The sequence below is a fragment of the Elephas maximus genome, chromosome 24, assembly GCF_024166365.1.
Source record: "Elephas maximus indicus isolate mEleMax1 chromosome 24, mEleMax1 primary haplotype, whole genome shotgun sequence".
Taxonomy (NCBI): Eukaryota; Metazoa; Chordata; class Mammalia; order Proboscidea; family Elephantidae; genus Elephas; species Elephas maximus.
Window position 1 is genome coordinate 48,728,840 of NC_064842.1, and position 24,551 is coordinate 48,753,390.

The 24,551-nt window shown below is 37.4% G+C and overlaps 2 protein-coding genes across 3 annotated transcripts in view; one reads left to right on the plus strand and one right to left on the minus strand.

Annotated features, from left to right (window-relative positions):
• RNF2 (ring finger protein 2) overlaps positions 1 to 5,017 on the plus strand; it is a 47,837-nt gene extending 42,820 nt beyond the window's left edge. The window contains exons 6-8 of one of the 2 annotated variants that reach the window (XM_049868345.1): positions 1,220 to 1,492; positions 2,527 to 2,698; positions 3,004 to 5,017. In XM_049868345.1, the coding sequence (XP_049724302.1) occupies positions 1,220 to 1,492; positions 2,527 to 2,698; positions 3,004 to 3,105 (547 nt within the window). In that variant the 3' untranslated portion in view covers positions 3,106 to 5,017. The remainder of the gene's footprint in view (positions 1 to 1,219; positions 1,493 to 2,526; positions 2,699 to 3,003) is intronic. The other variant, XM_049868344.1, reaches the window with a different exon arrangement.
• A 1-nt stretch (position 5,018) lies between these two features.
• The window catches only part of TRMT1L (tRNA methyltransferase 1 like), a 61,301-nt gene continuing 41,768 nt past the window's right edge, over positions 5,019 to 24,551 (minus strand). The window contains exons 13-16 of the mRNA XM_049868343.1: positions 24,077 to 24,243; positions 23,160 to 23,222; positions 17,383 to 17,509; positions 5,019 to 17,275 (exon numbers count right to left, since the gene is read on the minus strand). Coding sequence (XP_049724300.1) covers positions 17,023 to 17,275; positions 17,383 to 17,509; positions 23,160 to 23,222; positions 24,077 to 24,243 — 610 coding nt within the window. The 3' untranslated portion in view covers positions 5,019 to 17,022. The remainder of the gene's footprint in view (positions 17,276 to 17,382; positions 17,510 to 23,159; positions 23,223 to 24,076; positions 24,244 to 24,551) is intronic.

The following is a 24,551-nucleotide window of genomic DNA, read 5'->3' on the forward strand; positions in this document are numbered from 1 at the left end:
ACAAGACATAATAGGCTATTGATCTTCTTTATCTGAACATTATTCTTCTAAAATGCTTCCGGAAATTGAATTAATCTAGGTCTGTCACCTCAAACCCTTTTTAGAAAGAGGTGTGGGATAAAAATAAATACATTAAGTCTGCGTAACTTTTTAGCTCACTGTAATTTACTGTCAATTAAAACAGCTTTTCTCTTGCTTTAGTTGTAGATTTTAGGAAATATTTATGTAATCTTCACTGTTGAGTTTATCTTTTTGTTCTACCATTTTGGCCTGTTCATGTCTTTTTGAGTCACAGTTTTACCATTTAACATATTAGTCTCACCACACCCTCTTAGTTTTTAAATGACCTATAGATTACATTTTATTTAAAAAAAAAAAAGAGGAAACAAAAGCAAAAGAATTCTTGAGCATCTTTCCTAAGCCGTGGGATATTATTTCTTCATTTTGGCAACAGCTGTTTAAAAATGGTGCGATTCTTACATGTGCATGCCATGTACAGGTGGAGTCAGGCAGTGTGGTAGAAAGAGTGTGGCCTTGTGTATCACATCCTAGCTCTGGCTCTGACACTTCCTAGTGGTATAACCATGGGCAAATTACTTACCTTTGAACTGGTTTCTTTGGTTTTTTCAGCTAGAAAATTACTGCATTGTAGGTTGGTTTAAAGAGTAGATGAGAGTATGTACCCAAAATGCCTTGCCTAGTAATTGGTTTTAATATCTGAGCTTGTTGGCTGTGTCTGTATCCATGCTGGTTATTTAGACACCCTCTCATTTTCTTCGTTAGAATCCTCTCGAATTGCATTAGCAGATCTCATGAGGGGGTGGGCAGGGAGTGCTAACCATCCCTCTTAAACCTTGTTTCCTTAAGAATTTCTGATAATCGAGGCATAAATCTTTCCTCAGATCTTTTAAATTTTCATAACTGAATGATTAATCTTGTAACAAAGAAAAATTATCAAAATATAAAATAATAAGCCCTGTAGTCTTTCCTTTGTTGATCGAGAGAATTATTAAGGGAATGTAAACAATTTGTTTTAATCATTCAGATGTTTTATGTGCCTGTGTGTGTGTTTTTGGACTTTGGGGTATCTAGTTTGGAGCAAATTCAGTTACCAAGATTTTGAATTCTAAACTTTAGTAGTAGTTCAGTGCTTCAAAATTGATACTGTGAAAATGCCTAAATGTAAATTTTATGTAGCTTTTTTTCTTTCCTTAACTAGACTACAGCGAGGCAAGAAACAGCAGATTGAAAATGGTAGTGGAGCAGAAGATAATGGTGACAGTTCCCACTGTAGTAACGCATCCACACATAGCAATCAGGAAGCAGGACCTAGTAACAAACGGACCAAAACATCTGATGATTCTGGGCTTGAGCTTGATAATAACAATGCAGCAGTGGCAATTGATCCAGTCATGGATGGTGCTAGTGAAATTGAGTTAGTATTCAGGCCTCATCCCACACTTATGGAAAAAGATGACAGTGCACAGACAAGGTAAATGTGATTAGTTGCTGATTATCTCAATTCTGAATGTCCCCAACTTGGAGTTAAAAGGAATTTTTGAAATAGAAGTAAAGGCAGTGTGGTGGTGTCATCCTAGTGATTGCCAGGGTTATCTGCATATTCTGACTGCCTAGATTGTTTTCTTCCTCCCTTATGTGCTTCCTACCCAATGCTCATCTGAAAGAAATGAGCCTCCTAGGTCGAGGAGGAAGAGAAGCATTTAAATTCCTTACAAATGATAGGAGGGTGTCATTAGACTCTCAAATGCATAATGGAAGGATGCTGTTTTATCACCGTGTCTCTAGTACACTACCTGCCATTGAGTGCAGATAAACATCATATATTTGTTGAGTGAGTCATTAAATGGTGTACCATACTTAAAAAAACAAAAATAACCCAAGACGAGCACTTCTGTGCTTAGTCATTGAAAAACCAAAAATTTGATTAATTCTAGAAATTTGCTCATCCTCTTACTATTCCTCTTGCTGCTGCAGACGTAGCAGGATTCTGATCGTGGGGCTGAAGGGTATGCTGTTCTTTTTTTTTGCCCTTAGTATTTTTTGTGTATTTGCTTGATTTTTGTCATCTTGCTTCATACTTAGTTATGGATGGTAAAGGAGGGAGAGCTTTGATTTCCTGGAAGTCAGATCATGAGTGTTTCCTTTCCCCTCTTTTACATTTTTCAATAAAAAATGTTTAGATGATTTAAAAAAAAAAAAACAACAAAAAAAAACCCCATTGCCATCGAGTTGATTCTGACTCATAGCGACCCTATAGGACAGAGTAGGCCTGCCCCATACGGTTTCCAAGGAGTGCCTGGTGGATTTGAACTCCTGATCTTTTGGTTAGCAGCTGTAGCTTTTGACCACTGCACCACCAGTGTTTCCATTTAGATAATAGAGGAATAAATTTTTTATATAATATGAAACATTTTTTACTTTTTAGAAATGTTTTAGTTGCATTAATATAAATTGTGATCAGTAATGTAGTCTAGAAATTAATTTTTTAATGATTTATTTTTGTAGATACATAAAGACTTCAGGTAATGCCACTGTCGATCACTTATCCAAGTATCTGGCTGTGAGGCTAGCTTTAGAAGAACTTCGAAGCAAAGGAGAATCAAACCAGATGAACCTTGATACAGCTAGTGAGAAGCAGTATACCATTTACATAGCAACAGCTAATGGCCAGTTCACTGTAAGTATACAAAACCATACTGTTGAAAATAGGAGCACACTGACCATCTGAGACTATGGGAAGTGGTGGTAGGACAGGGGAGGTTGCCTAACAAGACTGCACAGCATTGACATCATCCTCAGAGAAAGAAAGTTGGAACAGGGTAGTTAACTATGATACATTGTTCTTTTAGGAATAGTTTAAATGACAGGCAGTTTATCCTAAGCTATTAAAAAAAAAAAAAAATTCTATTGATTTAGTTTTGTTTCCATCTCATTATTATTGTATTTGATGAAGTTTTCATAATTTTCTCTCTTTTGTTTTAGGTATTAAATGGCTCTTTTTCTTTGGAATTGGTCAGTGAGAAATACTGGAAAGTGAACAAACCCATGGAACTCTATTATGCACCCACAAAAGAGCACAAATGAGCTTTTACTAAAAACAATTCTGAGAATGAACTTTTTAATAGCCTAGTTCTTTAATATTAAAGATGTACCATCTTTACTTTTATAGACAGACTCTTGGATATGCTGTTCAGTTTTCTTTCTGAGCCAGACCAGTTTACACTATTAGAATCTTTCCCCCTTAATTTAATATTTCCTTTTTGAAAGGGACTGCAGTTACTCAGTACTTTTTCTCTCCTTTAAAAAATCTAAGTTGTGTTTTTTTCACAAAGTGTGGTTGCATTTCAAGGACTCTTTTGACCCAGGAATTTTTCATACTTGTGTATTTTAAAGTGGTAATTCAGTTGGCCATCCTTCTTCTGCCCCAAAGTTTTTTAGGCCTACAGAATGTTAAAATGTATTCTGAATTTTTTCCCTCCCCAGAGTCTTGTATATTTATAGTTTTCTATATAAACATAGTATCTTCGTGAAGACCAAGACTCAAATTTACTGTGCTTAAAAAAATTCTCATAGGATTATTATTTTCATGGTATTTTCTTCCATAATATCTTATTTTAAAAAGAGGTTCTTTATGAACTTAGTGTCCATTGTCATGCAACGTTACTTTTTTTTTCCATTTTTTCTTGTAATTATTTTGGAGTCTCTGATCCTGGGAAGAATAATCAAACAAAATCTCAGGTTCTGTGAGAACTTGATTCATACACATATCTCACTGAAGAAAGGAAAGTTAAATTGGTCGTCGGTAGTCTTCAAATGTATATTTAAAGAGGTCTTTTTTTTTTGTTTGTTTGGTATTAGTTCTGTTGTCACTCCAGTTTCTTTATTATGTGTGTTTGATATTTTTGCCTCTTGAAATACCAGAGAGATATGGAGATATTTTGCACTTTAGCCTGATGAAAAGTACAAAATACGTTCAAAGCTTCCCTAATTCTTTTCTTATTGGTAGCCACGTAAGTTCCAACAGTAACGTGGCACATAGAACTAACAATGGAAAAAAAAGTTTGCTTCTGTATGAAAAACGTGTTTAACATTTTGGGTTGCTAATGTCAGCTTATAAATTTGGTGCTCTGCTAATTACACACTAGAGAAGGAGGTTCACAGAGCTTGAGTCCTGCCTTGGTGTGTAGTGAAAAATAATTTTGTAGAAGAATGCCAGCTACTAACATCATTCTTCTCCTGTTGATTTACTTTAATACTTGAGGGGGTGGTGTTAGGTGTTTGGGAGCCGGAAGGCTTTATTTTGACAGGTCACAAATAAGATGGACTTGTGTATTACTTGTCATCCCTGTCCTGATTATCTGTATGTTTCCAAGTTTGTATTCTCACAGTATTTACAAAGACATGTTTGCATTAGAAATTAACCCCCAAAGGGTTTTTGATAGGAGGAAGTAGTCCTCCAGCACCATTGTAACTAAAGCCTGTCTAGTCATTGTAAATATTTATCTGTCGATTTTGACACCGTGGGGCCAGCTTGATGTTTTAAATCTTCAGCCCAGTATGAAAACTTCAAAGACTTATTAAATTTTTTACCATTTTATTGAAGATATTTAAAATCTGTTTTTACAGTTTTTTTGGTAATCTATACCACAAAATTTCAAAATCACCAAAAATTACAGGAAATTTTGTATTCAATTTCTTTTTTGGTGTAATGTTAAATTGTATAGGTTATTAATGCATGTCCACTGAATATAATCCTGGTTTTGTGATATAACTGCTTACATTTTATTGGCAACATATTAGACTAGTGATTGCATTAAATAACAAATTCCCATTGTGATTATTAACTGAAGTTTTGTCTTTAAACAAATTATTTGTGAATATAAGCTTTGTGCTTAGAGAACGTGTGCTTATCTGTCAGTATGGGAGGATGAAAACTCTTTGTATCATTAGTGAATTCATTGGATATGTAATCCTTTGCAGAATATAATATAGGTATTTGATAGATCATTGAGTGTATTGTGTGTTCTTTGTTTTGGGGGGTGGGGTGGGGAGACTGTTTATCATCACTACCACTCACAGTTTTAACTGTTCTTAAAGTATTATCTAGGTAACTTCTCTAACCACCATCTCAACCTAGGAGCAAAAGGCTTACCAAACATGGTGAGACATTGTGATAGCAGACTTTTGGATACATTCTCATTTTTAATCCTCTAAACAATTGTTTCAGAAAGGCAATTCCTTGTACACTTGAGAAAACTGAGGCTCAGAGTTGTGATTTTAGTAACTAAACCCAAAATAACTGAAATGCCAAATGGAAAAAGCCATCTCTTTTCAAATTCTCATTGCATTCCCATTAGAGAGGGGAACACTACCTAACTCCCTCAATGAGACGAGCATTACTTGGAAGCCAAAGCCAGTTAAAGATACCCCCAAGCAAGCAGAATTACAGACCAGTATCCCTTAATCGAAACCCTGGTGGCATAGTGGTTAAGTGTTACAGCTTCTAACCAAAAGGTCGGCAGTTCACATCCACCAGGCGCTCCCTGGAAACACTATGGGGGCAGTTCTACTCTGTCCTGTAGCGTCGCTATGAGTCGGAATCGACTCTAAGGCAGCGGGTTTGGGTTTTTTTGTGGGATTTACCCCAGGAATGCAAGGGTGGTTTGATCTAAGAAAAATCAATGAACGTCTTATATAACATCACTAGAACAAAGAAAAACATGATCATCTCAGTTGAAACAAAAACACCTTTTTGTGATAAAAATGCTCATCAAATTAGGAATAGAAACTTTGGCAACTTAACAAAAAGACAATAGAAACTTTGGCAACTTAACAAAAAAACAACCCAGTCATAAAATGGCAAAAGGACTTGAGTAGACATTTCACCAAACAGGACATTCAAATGGCCACCAAACACATGAAAAGATACTCAATGTCATCAGCTATCAGCTGCAAATCAAAACCACAATGCGCTATCATTTCACTCCCACTAGGATGGCCAAAATTAAATACAATAACAAATATTAGCAAGGATGTGGGGAAATTGGAACCCTTTTCCATTGCTAGTGGGAATGCAAAATGGTACAGCCGTTGTTGGAAATTTTGTTTGGGGTTTCTCAGAAAACTAAAAAGAGAGCTACCATATGATCTAGCAACTCCACTCCTAGGTATAATACACCCAAAAGACTTGAAAGCAGAGAGCTCAAAAAGAGACTTGTATACCAGGGTTCACTGCAGCACTATTGACAATAGCCAACAGTTGGAAACAACCTGAATGGCAATCAGCAGATGAGTGGATAAACAAAATATGGTATAAACATACAATGGAATACTAAGCCAGTAGGAGAAATTACATCTTGATACTTGATAGAATACAGGTGGAGCTGGAGGACATTATGCTAAGTGAAGTCAGTTACAAAAGGACAAATATTGTATGATCTCACACACAAAAAAAGGCAAATGTATAGAGGCCAAAGTTTATTAGTGGTTACCAGGCGCAGGAGGGAGGGAAATAGGAAGGGAGGTTAACGGTGATGGAAAAATCACATTTTAAGGGTAGGGTTGCCTATTATTGTAATTGCTGTCAATAAATTACGTACCTATAAAAAGTCGAATTGGCAAAAGTAGTGTGGTAGATATATTTACAACAAAGACAAAACAAAACAAAAAAAAACTGTTGAGGCTGCTGTGTACAACCAAAACCTCATAGGATTTAGTTCCTTGTTTTGGAGGTTTAGGGTCATGGTTTCATGAGACATCTCAGTTAATTGGTCTAGTAACGTGTTTAGTGCTTCTGTTCTACCACCTCCTTCATCATATAGTGCCTGGGATCTCAAGGCACAACAACTGGTCTCTGTTCACTTGGAGCAACAGAAGGAGAGTCAGAAACAAAAGGAGGATATGGAGTGTGTGGCTAATATTCTCCATGAACAACCACCTTCTTTGCCATGAGACCAGAAGAGTTGGATGGTGCCCAGCTACCATTACTGAACATTTGGATCAAATATTCTATAAAAAAATCATGATAAAAAAGGGGAAAAATGCAGAACAGAATTTCAAAGTTTCATGGACTCCAGACTTTCTGGAGCCAGGGAGGCTGGATGAACCCCTGAAACTATTGCCCTGAGGTAATCTTTAAATCTTAAACCAAAAATAACTCCTGAAGTCTTCCAAAAACCAAACAATAATTTAGCTTAACTACTAAAAAATGTCTGCCTTGAGCATTATGTTCTTTTAAGAACTATGGGATCAAACTGACAAGAGCAACTCCAAAAATTAGGAACCTTCTGGGGCAGTGAATTTATGTTAATGAGGGAGGCACAACTCAAGGGTGAGAATGGTTGCAAAACTTGAATGCAATCAATGTCACTGAATTTTACATGTAGAAACTGTTGAATTGCTGTACATCTTACTGTGTATAATAAATTAAAAATGGACTAGAAGAGAAATTCCTCAACATGAAAAACCATTCACGAAAAACCTACAGCTAACATCTTAGTGGTGAAAGACTGAAAGCTTTTCCTCAAGATCAGGAATAAGACAAGGATGCCTGCTTTCACCACTGCTAAGCACTTAGGATTATACTCCAAGTTTTATTGTTGTTAGGTGCCATTGAGTCAGCTCCAAATCATAGTGACCCTATGTACCACAGAATGAAACACTGCCGGTCCTGTGCCATGCTCACAATCGTTATGCTTGAGCCCATTGTTGCAGCCACTGCGTCAATCCATCTCATTGAGGGTCTTCCTCTACTCCGCTGACCCTGTACTTTACCAAGAATGACGTCCTTCTCCAGGGACTGATCCCTTCTTATTGCAGGACAACATGTCCAAAGTATGTAAGATGCAGTCTTGCCAAGGAGCATTCTAGTTGTACTTCCTCCAAGACAGATTTGTTCATTCCTTTGGCAGTCCACGGTATATTCAATATGCACACCAATGCCACAATTCAAAGGTGTCAATTCTTCGGTCTTCCTTACTCATTGTCCAGCTTTTGCATGCATATGATGTGACTGAAAATACCATGGCTTGGGTCACGTGCACCTTAGTCTTCAAGGTGACATCTTTGCTTTTCGACATTTTAAAGAGGTCCTTTGCAGCAGATTTGCCCAATGCAACATGTCTTTTGATTTCTTGGCTGCTGCTTCCATGGGTGTTAATTGTGGATCCAAGTAAAATGAAAGCCTTGACAACTTCAGTCTTTTCTCTATCATGATGTTGCTTACTGGTCCAGTTGTGAGGATTTCTGTTTTCTTTATGTTGAGGTGTAATCCATACTGAAGGCTGTGGTCTCTGATCTTCATCAGTAAGTGCTTCAAGTCCTCTTCACTTTCAGCAAGCAAGGTTGTGTCACCTGCAAAACAGAGGTTTTTAATGAGTCTTCCTCCAGTCCTGATGCCCCATTCTTCTTCATACAGTCCAGGTTCTCAGAATATTTGCTCAGCATACAGATTGGATAGCTTTAGCTATGGTGAAAGAATACAACCCTGATGTCCACGTTACCTGACTTTAAACCACTCAGTATCCCCTTGTTTTCGTCCCAACAACTGCCTCTTGATCTATGAGCACAATTAAGTGTTCTGGAATTCCCATTCTTTGCAATGGTATCCATAATTTGTTATGATCCACACATTCGAATGCCTTTGCATAGTCAATAAAACACCGGTAAACATCTTTCTGGTATTGTCTGGTTTCAGTCAGGATCCATCTGACATCAGCAATGATATCCCTGGTTCCACATCCTCTCCTGAATCCAGCTTGGCTTTCTGGCAGTTCCCTGTTGATACATTGCTGCAGCTGCTTTTGAATGATCTTCAGCAAAATTTTACTTGTGTGTGATGTTAATGATACTGTTCAATAATTTCCGCATTCAGCTGGATCACCTTTCTTGGGAATAGACATAAATATGGATCTCTTCTAGTCGGCTGGCTACGTGGCTGTCTTCCAAATTTCTAGGCATAGACAAATGAGCGCTTCCAGTGCTGCATCTGTTTGTTGAAACATCTCAGCTGATATTCCGTCAATTCCTAGAGCCTCGTTTTTTACCAATGCCTTCAGTGCAGCTTGGACTTCTTTCTTCAGTACCATCAGTTCTTGATTAGACGGTACTTCTTGAAATGGTTGACTGTCAACCAATTCTTTTTGGTATAATGACTGTGTATTCCTTCCATCTTCTTCTGATGCTTCCTGAGTCGTTTAATATTTTCCCCATAGAATCCTTCATTATTGCGACTTGAGGCTTGAATTTTTTCTTCAGTTCAACCTGAGAAATGTCGAGTGTGTTCTTCCCTTTTTTTTTTATGCACATGTCATTATAATGACTTCGTCTTCTTGAGCTGCCTTTGAAATCTTTTGTTCAGTTCTTTTACTTTATCATTTCTTCATTTTGCTTTAGCTACTTGACATTCAAAAGCAAGTTTCAGTATCTCTTCTGACATCGATTTTGGTCTTTTCTTTCTTTCCTGTTTTTTTAATGACCTCTTGCTTTCTTCATGTATGATGTCCTTGATGTCATTCCACAACTAGTCTGGTCTTTGGTCATTAGTGTTCAATGCATCAAATCTATTCTTGAGATGACGTCTAAATTCAGGCAGGATATAGTCAAGGTTGTACTTTGGCTCTTGTGGACCTGTTCTAATTTTCTTCAGTTTCAATTTGAACTTGCATACAAGCAATGGATGGTCTGTTCCACAGTCGACCCCTGGCCTTGTTCTGACTGATGATATTGAGCTTTTCATCTCTTCCCACAGATGAAGTTGGTTTGATTCCTGTGTATTCCATCTGGCCAGGTCTGTGTGTAGAGTTGCCGTTCATGTTGGTGAAAAAAGTTATTTGTAATGAAGTTGTTGGTCTTGCGAAATTGAATCATGTGATCTCTGTCATCATTTCTATCACCAAGGCCAGATTTTCCTACTACCAATTCTTCTTGTTTCCAACTTTTGCATTCCAATCACCAGTAATTATCAATGCATCCTGATTGCATGTTTGATCAATTTCAGACTGCAGAAGCTGGTAAAAATCTTCAATTTCTTCATCTTTGGCCTTTGTGCTTGATGCCTAAATTTGAATAATAGTCATATTAACTGGTCTTCCTTGTACGTGTATGGATATTATCCTATCACTGACAGAGTTGTACTTCAGGATAGATCTTGAATATGTTCTTTTTGATGATGTATGCAACGCCATTCCTCTTGAAGTTGTCATTCCTGGCATAGTAGACCATATAACTGTCTGATTCCAAGTGGCCAATACCAGTCCATTTCAGCTCACTAATGCCTAGGATATCAATATTTATGCATTCCATTTCATTTTTGACGATTTCCCATTTTCCTAGATTCATACTTTGTATATTCCATGTTCCACTTGTTAATGGATGTTTGCAGCTGTATTTTCTCATTTTGAGTGATACCACATCAGCAAATGAAGGTCCTGAAAGCTTGCCTGCATCCACGTCATTAAGGTTGACCCTACTTTGAAGAGGCAGCTCTTCCCCAGTTGTCTTTTGCGTGCCTTCCAACCTGAGGGGCTCAGCATCTGGCACTTTATCAGGCAATGTTCCGCTGCTACTCATAAGGTTTTCACTGGCTAATTCTTTTCAGAAGTAGACTGCCGAGTCCTTCTTCCTAGTCTGGTTAGTCTGGAAGCTCAGCTGAAACCTGTCCGCCATGGGTGACCCTGCTGGTATCTGAATACCGGTGGCACAGCTTCCAGCATCACAGCAACACTCAAGCCTGCACAGTACAAGCTGACAGATATGTGGGGGCTGGAAGTTCTAGGTAGAGCAATTAGAGAGGCATCCAGGTCAGGAGGGAAGAAGTAAAACCATCTCTATGCAAGACAACAAGATTCTGTGTATCCAAAATCCCAAAAGAAAGGTAAAGCTAATAAATCCAGCCACCTTGCAGGACACAAGATTAAAAATCAGTTGTGTTTCTATACACCATCAATAAACAGTCTGAAAAGGAAACTGAGAAAACAATTGTAATTACCATAGCAGCTAAAATAAAATAGGTAAGTATTTAACCAAAGAGGTTAAAGACTTGTATTCTGAAACTATAAAACTGCTGAAAAAAAGAAAAATAAATGGAAGGACATCCTGTGCTTATGGATTGGAAGACAATATTGTTAAAATGGCACTACAACCCAAGCAATCTACAAATTCAATGCAATCCCCATCAAGATTCCAATAGCTTTTTTTTTTTTTTTTTTGCAGAAATGGAAAAGTCAACCTTAAATTCATACGGAATTGCAAAGGGCCTGGATAGCCAAAACAATCTTTAAAATGAACAAAGTAGGACTCACACTTCCTGATTTCAATATGTACTACAAAGGTCCAGTAATCCAAACAGTGTGGTACTGGTATAAAGACTGATGTATAGGCCAATGAAATAGAATTGGAAGTCCAGAAATAAACCCATATGCTATGGCCAGTTGATTTTTGATAACTGTGCCAAGTCCATTCAATGGAGAAAGAATAGTTGCTTCAATAAATGGCACTGGGATAACTGGATTTCCATGTGCAGAAGAATGAAGTTAGACTCACACCTTACACCAGATATAAAAGTTAACTCAAAATGGATCAGTGACCAAAATACAAGAGTTAAAACCATCAAAGTCTTAGAAGAAAATGGGGGTAAATCTTCAGGACCTTATTATACTTGGCATTGGATTCTTAGATATGACACCCAAAAAAGGAGCAACACAAGAAAAAATATATAAATTGGACTTCATCAAAATAAAATTTTTTGCAGCAAAGGACATTTATCAAGAAACTTAAAAGACAACCTACAGAATGGGAGAAAACATTTGGAAATCATACATATCTGATAACGGTTTAATATCCAGAATAAAGAACTCCTACAATTAAAAGCCAACCCAATCAAAAAATGGTCCAAAGATTTAATACAACAAAATTGGAATAGTAGAAAACTAATAAATTCACCCAAAAGTCTCACGCTAACTTCATACTTTCTTGGTGATTGTATGTTTTCCCCGTATGAGTTTCCTAGTGCTGCTGTTATAAATTCCCACAATATTCGTTTCTTAAAATTACAGAAATTTACTGTTTTTGAGGCCAGAAGTCTGAACTTGGTGTTGGCAGGGCTGTTCCACCTGGAGGCTCTGAAGGAGAATTTGTTCCACGCCTCTGTCCTAACTTTTGGTTACTGCTGGCAATTCTTGGGATTCCTTAGCTTGTGGACACATCACTGCAATATCTGTCTCCATCCTCACGTGGCTTTGCCCTCTGTATATTCCATGTCATCTCCTTCCCTGTCTCTTACAACTTTGACTCATCATTAGATTTAGGGCCCTCCCGAATCCCAGATAATCTCATCTCAAATTCCTTACCTTAATAACATCTGCAAAGACCGTTAGTCCAAATAAGGTCACATTCTGAGGTTCTTGTGTAGACATATCTTTTTTAATTCAACAGTCCACCTTCTGGTCTCCCTGAATTCACTTTATCCTATGTGTAAAATACATTTATTTAAACACATCCCAATAACTCCAACGTGAAAGCTGGACAATGAATAAGGAAACCAAAGAACTGATGCCTTTGAATCACAGTGTTTGCAAAGAATATTGAATATATCATAGATTGCCAGAAAAACGAACAAATCTGTCTTGGAAGAAATACAGCCAGAATGTTCCTTAGAAGCAAGGATGGGAAAACTTAGTCTCATATACTTTGGACATGCTATCAGGAGGGACCAGTCCCTGGAGAAGATCATGCTTGGTCAGCAAAAAAGAGGAAGACACGATGGATTGACACAGTGGCTCCAACAATGGGCTGAAGCATAATGATTGTGGGGATGGTGCAGGACTGGGCAGTGTTTTGTTGCTGTACATGAGATCGCTATGGGTCGGAACCGGCTCAACAGCTCCAAACCACAACATCTCCAAAAGTCTTAACCTATTCTAGCATCAACTTTAAGTCCGATATATAATCTAAATATCATCAACTCAAAATATCCCAAATCTCATCTGAACTGGTTATGGGTAAGAGTTGGTATGATCCAAAATTTATTTCCATCTGTGGACATGTGAACTGAAAAAGTACGTGCTTCCAAAATACAGTGGTGGGGCAGGCACAAGATGACACTCCCATTTCAAGAACAGTGAAATTGGAAGAAATAAAGGGGTCACTGGCCCCAACCAAATAGAAACCCAGCAGGACAAATTCCATTAGGTTTCAAGACCTCAAAGAATAATCCTCTGTGGCTTGATGCTCTGCCCTCTGGGGCCACGGATGGTCCATCCTCTAGGCCTATGGAAACCAAAAAAAAAAAAAAAAAAAAACCGAAACCAAGACCATTGCCACTGAGTCAAGTCCGACTCATGGCAGCCTATGGAGGTTGCATACAATTAGGGCCTTTTAAAATATGGCTATTAATTTCCTTCCTGCCAAGAAAATTCTCCCTTAGTTGCTTGTGCTTTTGGAAATTTAAAGCTAGAAGCCAGAAATTTTGTAATTTATCTAATCAAGACTTGATTTAGTAAGTCAATTAGTCACTGCAGTCAAATTGATTGTGATTATTTTATCAGAACGTAACTGAAGAGAAATTTTCTTCAGTGTTCTCAAGTTACACTAAATTTCTTTCAAAAGAATTCCTTTAAATCCTAAATAAATTTTTTTTCATTGTGTGTATAGCATTAAATACCAATCTCTGCTTTGCTGTTGCTGGTTCTGTCTCGCTGATTCCAACTCATAGTGCCTCCATGTTACAGAGAACCGCCCTATAGCGCTTTCCTGGCTGTAGACTTTCCAGAAGCAGATCACCAGGTCTTTCCCTTGAGCGACTGGGTGAGTTGGAACCACTAGGAGTGGTTCTTGGTTTCCTTCACTGAAAGAATGACTCACCAGTGTCTCATCTAAACTGGAGGTGAGATGCTAGAAATTTCCTTGCTATAATGCAGAGAAAGGAAATCAAAGGCTTAGCAGGGGGAATGTTGGAGAGGATTTATTATGTGTGATCTGCTCACTATCCTCTAACTGATATCCCTTGTGAGAGCCCTATCGACTCTCTACAGGCCATTGAGAAATACAATGGTGAGCAGAGAGCATCAGTGCCTGGAAAGCTGCACAGGATGTCTGCGGGCCACACACGTCAGTGTGAGGCGCTTCATTTGAAATGGCTTCCCTGATTTATTGGGCATTGCCAAGACTGCTGTGTGTCAGAGACAAAGTAGTTCACTTTAATTGCTAGACTAGAAATGTGGGCATGGTTACTATAATGGGCAGCAGGACCTACAGGGTAATCAGTATAGTCTGACACAGGGATTTCTGGCTGTGGCTAATTGATTGATCATGTGATCCATAGGACCAAAATGCATGAGGCCCCCATGATCTTTGTAACCAAAAAGTATAGGTCTGACTTAAACTACTATTGAAGTCACAATCCCTCACCCAACTCCCAGACCTGATTCAATTTACATACCCAGAACCTTTTGAGAAAGGACCCTACCGTTAACAACACAAGTATGTACTATTTATCTTCCTTTTAGCCTTCCCCAGAGGAACCTGGGACCATTTACCACAGCAAATATGTTATGGGGGACAAAAATTCCTAGACATTTTGAGATTACTGAATTGGTTTGAATTCTAATTTCTGTGAGCCAGAACATCACTAATTTGTTCAGAGCCTTATGGAAGTCAGGTGATTAATGGAGTTATGACCCATACCCACCGCAGCAGCCTCAAACCCATCCCTTGGGTTACTTCTCCCATTTCCTGAGTGTGTGGCTATTGTGATAACAATCAACGGAATCAACACACTGGCTTCCTGACTTGGAATAAGAACTGGTTTTAATGGAGGATGCAACTGATATCACCATTACAATGTGGTCAACATTTGCAGTGTCCCAAATTACTATTATTATGGGAACAAGGCTGCTAAGGCAGAACTACATGACACTTCTAAGTATTTCTTCCTTTAGGGTGATGCAGTACAACATCACAAAGTGCCAAACTACTTCCTACCAAATTTTTCTTGAGAATATTGCCTTTATACGTGAAATTAGTACACATGCACATATATTTTAACTAACAGTAATTTACATGTTTCTGTATCAATTTAGCCTCCTGGCATAAAACCCAATTTCATCATTGATCAAAAGTAAGTCATGGTGATAAGAATTTAGCAAAATTTAAGACTGATATTCAATTTAAGAATATGTTCTACATCAGATGATCCAAGTGTCTGTTTGACTTCTGGATTTATAGTAATTTTTCTTATTAACTATACTAAACAAAATAATAACTAGTAATTTTTATTTCTTTTTGTGCACATTTGTAGGTTCTAATTTTAACTCACAGGAACTATAGAGTGGAGTTTTTCTTACGGTCATTATAGAAACTAATTCTCACTTCACCTGTTCCTTTATTTTATTAAAATGTATGCACTAATTGGAGAAAGAAAAAATCCTTTTGGAAATATGCTGTAATAACACAGAGATTTTCTTTTATATCTGCTAAATTAATATTCTATTTTGATCTACACCCCTCCTCCTCTAGCTTCTTTGTATAAGTCATAGGGATTTTTTTTTCTAATATGATGTATTTAAACCTTTTAGTTATAACACCCACCCTTCCTGCAAGCTTCCAGATCAAACCCATTGCTGTTGAGTCGATTCTGACTCATAATGACCCTAAAGGACAGAGCAAAACTGCTCTATTGAGTTTCCAAGGAGTGGTTGGAGGATTCAGACTGCTGACCTTTTGGTTAGCAGCTGAGGTCTTAGTCACTGAGCCACCAGGGCTCCCCCTACAAGCTTAATGGTTGTAAAAAATTGCTTCCTCTAAGAAATACCCCAGTGTAAACATGGATCAAACCCTTGAGGCAAAAACCTAAACTTTAGTCTAAATCCTTTCATCCAAAATATATTCAAACAAAGCAACAATGATATTTATTAATAGAAACAAGATATTTTCTTCAACTAATTTTTAGTCATGTTAGCTCGGGCTGCTTATAAAAAAAAAAATTAACACACGTGCGCATGCACACACACAAAACCAAAGAAAAAAAACCTCACTTCATAAAGTGACAAGTTTTACTTCTGAGAGGTAGCACAACCAAGCAAATGAATGCTTCACGCGCATTAACTGAGGCACTTGAGATCACCCAACCTGTTTAATTTATTACAAAATCTCCCCTCTTCAGAATTTCAGTGTTATGAAGTTACCTTAGAACGACGGTCTCTACTTTGACAAAATCTTACTCTACCTTAAACTCATAAGAAAAATTTACTTCTATCAGGTAGGTATTTAATTTCTCAAAATTGAGTGATGAAAAAAAAAGTAATAAAGATCAATGTGGACAGAGGTGTGATTTCCTAAAACTGGAACACATTTTAATGTAACTGTAAGACGTATATAAGTCACCTGGTAGAATATGGTTATCTATTTAACCAAAAAAAACCAAACCCAGTGCCGTCGATTCCGACTCATAGCGACCCTACAGGACAGAGTAGAACTGCCCCACAGAATTTCCAAGGAGCACCTGGTGGATTTGAACTGCTGACCCTTTGGTTAGCAGCCGTAGCACTTAACCACTACGCCACCAGGGTTTATGGTTTAGGGTCATTTTAATATTTAAAAGGCTTCTGGCTTTATTTCATATACAAATAGAAAAATGTAAAAATAATAAATCAGTGTTAAATAGAGGTGTGATTTAGAATAGTAAAAGATGGCTTCTATAACATAAAATTCCAAACACTTTGCATGTGAAAATTTTCTGAGTTATTAAACAGTAGGGTGATCTCAGTCAGAAACCTGGTTTTACATATGAAATGTTTTCATTAAAATTTTTCTTTAAAATAAGAAAAACCTGGAAAGCACAGCTCCCAAACCAGCTAAATCAGAAACTGCTAATTTGCTGAATGAAAACAGCACTGTTTTTATTTTTACACTACTGAATTGGAAGTCTAGAAAAAGAAATACAGTTGGCATAGAGAACTAGCAGGCCATCTATGTCGACATCTGCGAATGCACTCCTCTCTACATTTACCATCTTCTGCAGCTGCTTGCTTCTGCTTTTTCATTCACTGAGATTTCAACTCTGTCAGCGACTGTATCTTCAGGTGCTGACTGGACTTGGCCCTCTGACTGTCCTCCAGTGTAGGTTGGGGTGCTGTACTTTAAAAGGATAGATTTAAACTGCATCAGAGGTGCGTCTGTACGAACACCCATTGGGTCAAAATGAGTTCGGCTTACTCGAAAGCCTGCTTGAGAAAGATAGCACAAAAACTTTTTTAACCTGCAATATGGAAAGGAAAAAAAATAATAAGGTTCTTATGTTTGTATTTAAATCATACCATCATTAAAATAGAAAATATACACTTTGCCATTCACTGGCAGTCTTACTTTGGCATATTCATTCCTTTAATGCTGTGTCTGTGGATGTTGTAATAAAAGGGCGGATGTTCAGTGCTGGTATCAGCTTTTTGTCTCTTGGCTAAATTTGTGATCATTTCATTACTTTTTCTCTTTCCTGAAACACATACACACAGAAAGTTAGCACTCTCCCCAAATTTATAAACCAAATACAATTTTTATAATTACATACTGTATCAAGTCAAAATCTTTTGACACGCACAGTTTCAGCCTATCTATCCAATCTTAATTCTTAGGATTCTAGGCTTCATTCACTGTAATATTTTCACTATCTTCCACCTTTGAAATTTTAATATTTAACTGTTTTCTGAGTCTGAACTTTCTTTCTACCTTCAACTTCAAGCCTCAACTGAATTTCTATTTCCTATAGAAAGACATTGTGAATTCTGGGACAATCTGCTCAAATATTTCATTATTGTTAATACTATACTACTTGATTAAATTTTACCATTCTTCTTAGTTGTTTCATGTATGCATGCATGTCTTTTAAGTGTGTAAATACTTTCTCCCCAATTACACTCTAAGTTCCTGGGGATAATGTCCTTCATTTTTATACCTGCAGACTCTACTGAATGTCCAGTATTGCATACATGTTGTTGTTATTGTTATTAGATGCCGCTGAGTTGGTTCTGACTCATAGCGACCCTATATACAATGAAACACTGCCCGATCCTGTGCCATCCTCACAGTTGTTTTTATGTTTGAGCCCACTGTTGCAGCCACTGTGTCAATCCATCTCACTGAGGGCCTTCCTCTTTTTCATTGATCCTCTACTTCACCAAGCACGATGTCCTTTTCCAGGGACTGGTCCCTTTTACATGTCCAAAGTACGTGAGATGAAGTCTCGCCACCCTTGCTTCTAATGAGCATTCTGGCTGTACTTCTTCCAAAACAGATTTGTTCATTCTTCTGACAGACCACGAAATTATTCAATATTCTTCGCCAATACCACAATTCAAAGGCATCAATTCTTTGGTCTTCCTTTTTCACTGTCCAGCTTTCACATACATATAAGGTGACTGCAAACACCTTGGCTTGGGTCAGGCGTACTTTAGTCCTTAAAGTGATGTCTTTGCTTTTTAAAGAGGTCTATTGCAGCAGATTTGCCCAGTGCAGTATGTCATTTGACTTTCTGACTGCTGCTTCAATGGGTGTTAATTGTGGATCCAAGTAAAATGAAAGCCTTGACAACTTCAATCTTCTCTCCATTTATCGTGATGTTGCTCACTGGTCCAGTTGTGAGGATTTCTGTTTTCTTTATGTTGAGGTGTAATCCATACTGAAGGCTGTGGTATTTGATCTTCATCAGTAAGTGCTTCAAGTCCTCTTCACTTTCAGCAAGCAAGGTTGTGTCATCTGCGTATGGCAGGTTGTTAATGAGTTCTCCTCCAATCCTGATGCCTGGTTCTTTTTCATATAATCCAGTTTCTTGGAGTATTTGCTCAGCATACAAAGTATGGTGAAAGGATACAACCCTGACGCCCATCCTTCTGACTTTAAACCACGCAATATCCCGTTGTTCTGTTTGAAAGACTGTCTCTTAGTACACGTTCCTCATGAGCACAATTAAGTGTTCTGGAATTCCCATTTTTCACAATGTTACCCATAAATCTGTTATGACCCACAAAGACGAATGCCTTTGCACAGCCAATAAAACACAGGTAAACATCTTTCTGGCATTCTCTGTTTTCAGCCAAGGACTATCGGACACCAGCAACGATATCCCTTGTTCCATGGCCTCTTCTGAATCCAGCCTGAACTTCTGGCAGTTCCCTGTCCATGTACTGCTGCAACTGCTTTTGAATGATCTCCAGCAAAATTTTACTTGTGTGTGATACTAATGATATGGTTCAATAATTCCCGCATTCTGTTGGATCACCTTTCTTTGGAATGGGTACAAACATGGGTCTTCCAGTTGGCTGGCATCTCAGCACAGACCAGTGAGCACCTCTAGCGCTGCATCCGTTTGCTGAAACATCTCAATTGGTATTCTGTCAATTCCTGGAGCCTTGTTTTTTTCCAGTGTCTTCAGTGCAGGTTGGACCTCTTTACCATCAGTTCTGGATAGCATGCTACCTCTTGAAATGGTTAAATGTTGACCAATTTCTTTTAGTACAGTGATTCTGTGTATTCCTTCCTTCTTCTTTTCATGCTTCCCGTGTTGTTCAATATTTTCTCCGTACAATCCTTCAATATTGCAATGTGAGGCTTGAAGTTTTTCTTCAGTTCTTTCAGCTTGAGAAATGCCCAGCATGTTTTTCCCTTTTGGTTTTCCATCTCCAGTTCTTTGCACATGTCAACATAATACTTTACATTGTCCTCCTGAGCACCCCCCTTTGAAATCTTCTATTCGGCTCTTTTATTTCATCATTTCTTCTTTCCCTTTAGCTACTCTACATTCAAGAGCAACTTTCAGAGTCTCTTCTAACATCCATTTTGGTCTTTTCTTTTTTTTTTTTTTTTAATGACCTCTTGCTTTCTTTATCTATGATGTCCTTCCACAACTCATCTGGTCTTCGGTCATTAGTGTTCAATGTGTCAAATCTATTCTTGAGATGGTCTCTAAATTTAGGTGGGATATACTTGAGGTTGTACTTTGGCTCTCGTGGATTTGTTCTAATTTTCTTCAGTTTCAACTTGAACTTGCATAGGAGCAATTGATACTCTGTTCCGAATTCGGCCCCTGGCCTTGTTCTGACTGATGATATCGAGCTTTTCCACTGTTTCTCTCCACAAATGTAGTTGATTTGATTTCTGTGTATTCCATCTGGCGAGGTCCACGTGTACTGTCACTGTTTATGTTGCTGAAAAAAGGTATTAGTAATGAAGATGTCGTTGGTCTTGGAAAATTCTATCATTTGATCTCTGGAATTGTGTGTATCACCGACGCCATGTTTTCCAACTACCAATCCTTCTTCTTTGTTTCCAACTTTCACATTCCAATCACCAATAATTTTCAATGCATCTTAATTACATGTTTGATCAATTTCAGACTTCAGAAATTGGTAAAAATCTTCAATTTCTTCATCTTTGACTTCAGTGGTTGGTATGTAAATTTGAATAACAGTCGTATTAACTGGTCTTTGTAGGTGTGTGGATATTATCCTGTAATTGACAGCATTGTACTTCAGGATAGATCTTGAAATGTTCTTTTTGACAACAAATGTGATGCCATTCTTTTTTTCTTTTAATAATTTTCACTGTGCTTTAAGTGAAAGTTTACAAATCAAATCAGTCTGTCACATATAAGCTTATATACACCTTATTCCATACTCCCACTTGCTCTCCCCCTGATGAGTCAGCCTGCTTCCTTCTTCCAGTCTCTCCTTTCGTGACAATTTTGCCAGTTTCTAACCCTCTCTACCCTCCTATCTCCCCTCCAGACAGGAGATGCCAACACAGTCTCAAGTGTCCACCTGATACAAGTAGCTCACTCTTCGTCAGCATCTCTCTCCAACCCATTGTCCAGTCCCTTCCATGTCTGATGAGTTGTCTTCAGGAAAGGTTCCTGTCCTGGGCCAACAGAAGGTTTGGGGACCATGACCGCCAGGATTCCTCTAGTCTCAGTCAGACCATTAAGTCTGGTCTTTTTATGAGAATTTGGGGTCTGCATCCCACTGATCTCCTGCTCCCTCAGGGGTTCTCTGTTGTGCTCCCTGTCAGGGCAGTCAATGTGATGCCATTCTTTTTCAAAGCGTCATTCCCAGCATAGTAGACCATATGACTGTCTGATTCAAAATAGCCAATACCAGTCCACTTCCTCTCACTAATGCCTAGGATATCGATCTTTATGTGTTCCATTTCATTTTTTGATGGCTTCCAATTTTCCTAAACTCATACTTCCACGTTATGATTATTAATGTTTACAGCTGTTTCTTCTCATTTTTAGTCCTGCCACATCAGCAAATAAAGGTCCCAAAAGCTTGACTCCATCCATATCATTAAGGTCGACTCTACTTTGAGGAGGCAGCTCTTTCCCAGTTGTCTTTTGAGTGCCTTTCAGCCTGAGGGGCTCATCTTCTGGCGCTATATCACACAATGTTCCGCTGCCATTTGTAAGGTTTTTACTGGCTGATTTTTTCAGAAGCAGACTGCCAGGTCCTTCTTCCTAGTCTGTCTTAGTCTGGAAGCTCTGCTGCAATGTGTCCACCAAGGGTGACCCTGCTAATATTTGAAATAACAGTGGCAAAGCTTCCAGTATTAGAGCAATGCAAAAGCCACCAAAGTATGACAAACTGACAGGTGGTGGATTATATATACAGTAGGTCCTCAACACACAATAAAGAAAAATAAAACCAATGTCTCAAGAGCTTGGACACAAAAACTGATAAAGATGCAATATATGATACCATTTCCTACTTCTTACCACAGTACTTAGTCTTTCAATTTTAAGTGAAAGGAGGCTAGCGAGTAAGTTTCTACCATGTATCTTTTCAAATACCACAAAAGGAAAACAACTGGGACAGCCCATGTTACTATGATAAGATTTTTTACCTGAATGTTCAACTCTTGATTATTTATATACAGATGTTATGGCCAAATCTTAAATCTTTAGGAAAACCTATTAACATCTGAAAAAGTATTCAGAAGGCAAATATGATGCATGAGAATTAGAAATTGCATTCAAAGATAAATATAAATTATGGCCCTTTTTTACATTAAAAAAATTACAACTTCGGGCCCCTCCATTAAATCAAATTAAAAAAAATATCCTCACATGAAATATACAATAGGCAAATAGTGAAAGGATATATGCCCAGATTTAGTAAAAGTTCTAGGAAAGTCTGAAACTCGAAATCCAACAAAATACCTTAAAAAATGACTACTATCAACAGTACATGGATCTTGTTTTGCCTGGTATTTTCTATTTATCATGGAAAGTTTTATGTATTGATAGGCCAGCCTTAGAAATAATCATATATTTTTAGAGCTAAAGAAAAGCTTATGCAGATTAGCCTATTTCCCTTAATTCATATATGAGAGATGCTCAGAGATTTTACTTACTGAGTGCCTCTTTACCGTATGCCATAATGCCTCTTTTTCTTCCTTCCAACACAGAATTTAAGTAGAGTAAATAATTTTTAAGCAATCTGAATGTTAGCAAACTAGGTGAAGATGTCAAATGAACATGACTGTTGCAAAAATCATGTAGTAGTTTTTAAGCCATATGCTATGAACAGGAGCTCATTTTTCTCCTCTTTGAAGGTCAACACTAAAATGTTGAGCAACTAATACAAAATTACAGCTTATAATTACAAATACTCTGCTCTCTCAACCTTGACATTGTCTGTATTCTTCTTTTTATCTGCATTCAAAACACATCTAGAATCTAAAGTTGTTTTCAAAAGAACTAAACAAAGCCTTAGATATTGAGGCACTGACATACCCTTTCGATAGGAATTCATGATAGAAAAAAAACCTAATGCTTAACTTTATCACATATAATTTGATCTTATTTTGGTTCACATGGTTCTTTTCAAGATCTTATAGTACTTTTAGGGGATCACCTCATATTGAGAGATGTGAACAAAGTACACGTTAACAGAAATTCTGAACTTTGTGAATGCCAGATAAACAAGTTTTACCATGGTTATATTGTCAATATAATGTAATGAAAATGCCTTTTTAAGTAGGCTACCAACGCAACCTCTTCTTTTTCTACCCTTCTTATACCAGTCTTTTTGTGCTGATACATACATACGTTTATACATTTACATATATATGTGTGTGTGTGCTGAAATACATACCTTGCGCAATGTAATTATCTGTTGTGGTATCATCTGTAGTTTTAGTATGTACACCAGATTCTTCTAAAACGTAAACAAATGGGAATAACAAAGTGTTTTATAAAAATGACATTAAGCAACAATTCAAAATACAAATAAATTAATGAAATTACATCCATACTGATTTTATGAAAATACGAGAGATTCTATGACCAAAACGGATTGCAAGAATTACTTTTTTAAACCCTCTAAGAAAGCTACTCCTGAACTACTTGTGGAAAAAGTAGGATATTTAACAGGTCCACCGTTAGGTCAATAGCCAGATACGACTATAAAAACTCATTTTTACTAAGGAGAAAATAAAGAAGGAAGAACTACTGAGTGATACATGCAAATCTCTCTTCCATGTCTCAATGGACATTACCAAAATTTATGGCCGTAATATTCTCAGAATTACCTAAAATTTCTCTTTCTAGAAAGGAGATATAAGGTAAGAAAACAACAAATGGCTTTCAGTGTTTCCGATTTTGTGAAATAAAAAACGAAAATTATTTTAATAAATTCATTATTCATATTTCAGGGCCCTGAGTACAAACCTGAAAAGGGCTATGCAATTAAAAAAAAAAAAAAAAAATGATTAGACTTACTAGAGGGAATTCATTTAAAGTATAAAAACCAAAAAACCAAACCCACTGCCATCGAGTCGATTCTGACTCATAGCGACCCTACAGGACAGAGTAGAACTGCCCCGTAGAGTCTCCTAGGAGCTCCTGGCGGATTTGAACTGCCAACCTCTTGGTTAGCAGCCGTAGCACTTAACCACTACACCACCAGGGTTTCCTATTTAACGTATAATTACATTGTTTTTGATTGTAAAATCAAATAAAGATAAAAAGGATATAGTGTTTTTGATAACTAACTTATAACCTAGTGTTTACCTTGCTTGTTGAGATTTGAAGATGGATGAAGTGAAAACTGACTTTGAGGAGTACACTCTGATTCAAAGATTAATGTCTTTATTAGCGTCTGAATGTCATCTAAACCATGGTGAAGAGATTCAAATAACATTCTTTTGAGGAATCCAGTATTAAATAGGGAACTTGACCTGAAAAAGAAAATATATTGAGAACTGAGTTTGGGAAATGCGCATTAAAACAAAAACAAAAACATAGTCTCCATAATCTAACAACTATGGTAGGAAAGTAGGATATAGCAAATACTGAAACTCAAAAAGAATCTGACAATTTAAAATTGTTTATTTTCTATTTGTCCCCCTTTTTTTTTTTTTTAATCATCTCAGTTCTCTACGCTAGTTGATTTAGTCAAGAATATGTCACTTACAGTAAACCAACAAGAATTATTGCGTCCTCATAACATATATAGCACTGTGGTATACAGCAATCGATAAAAGAT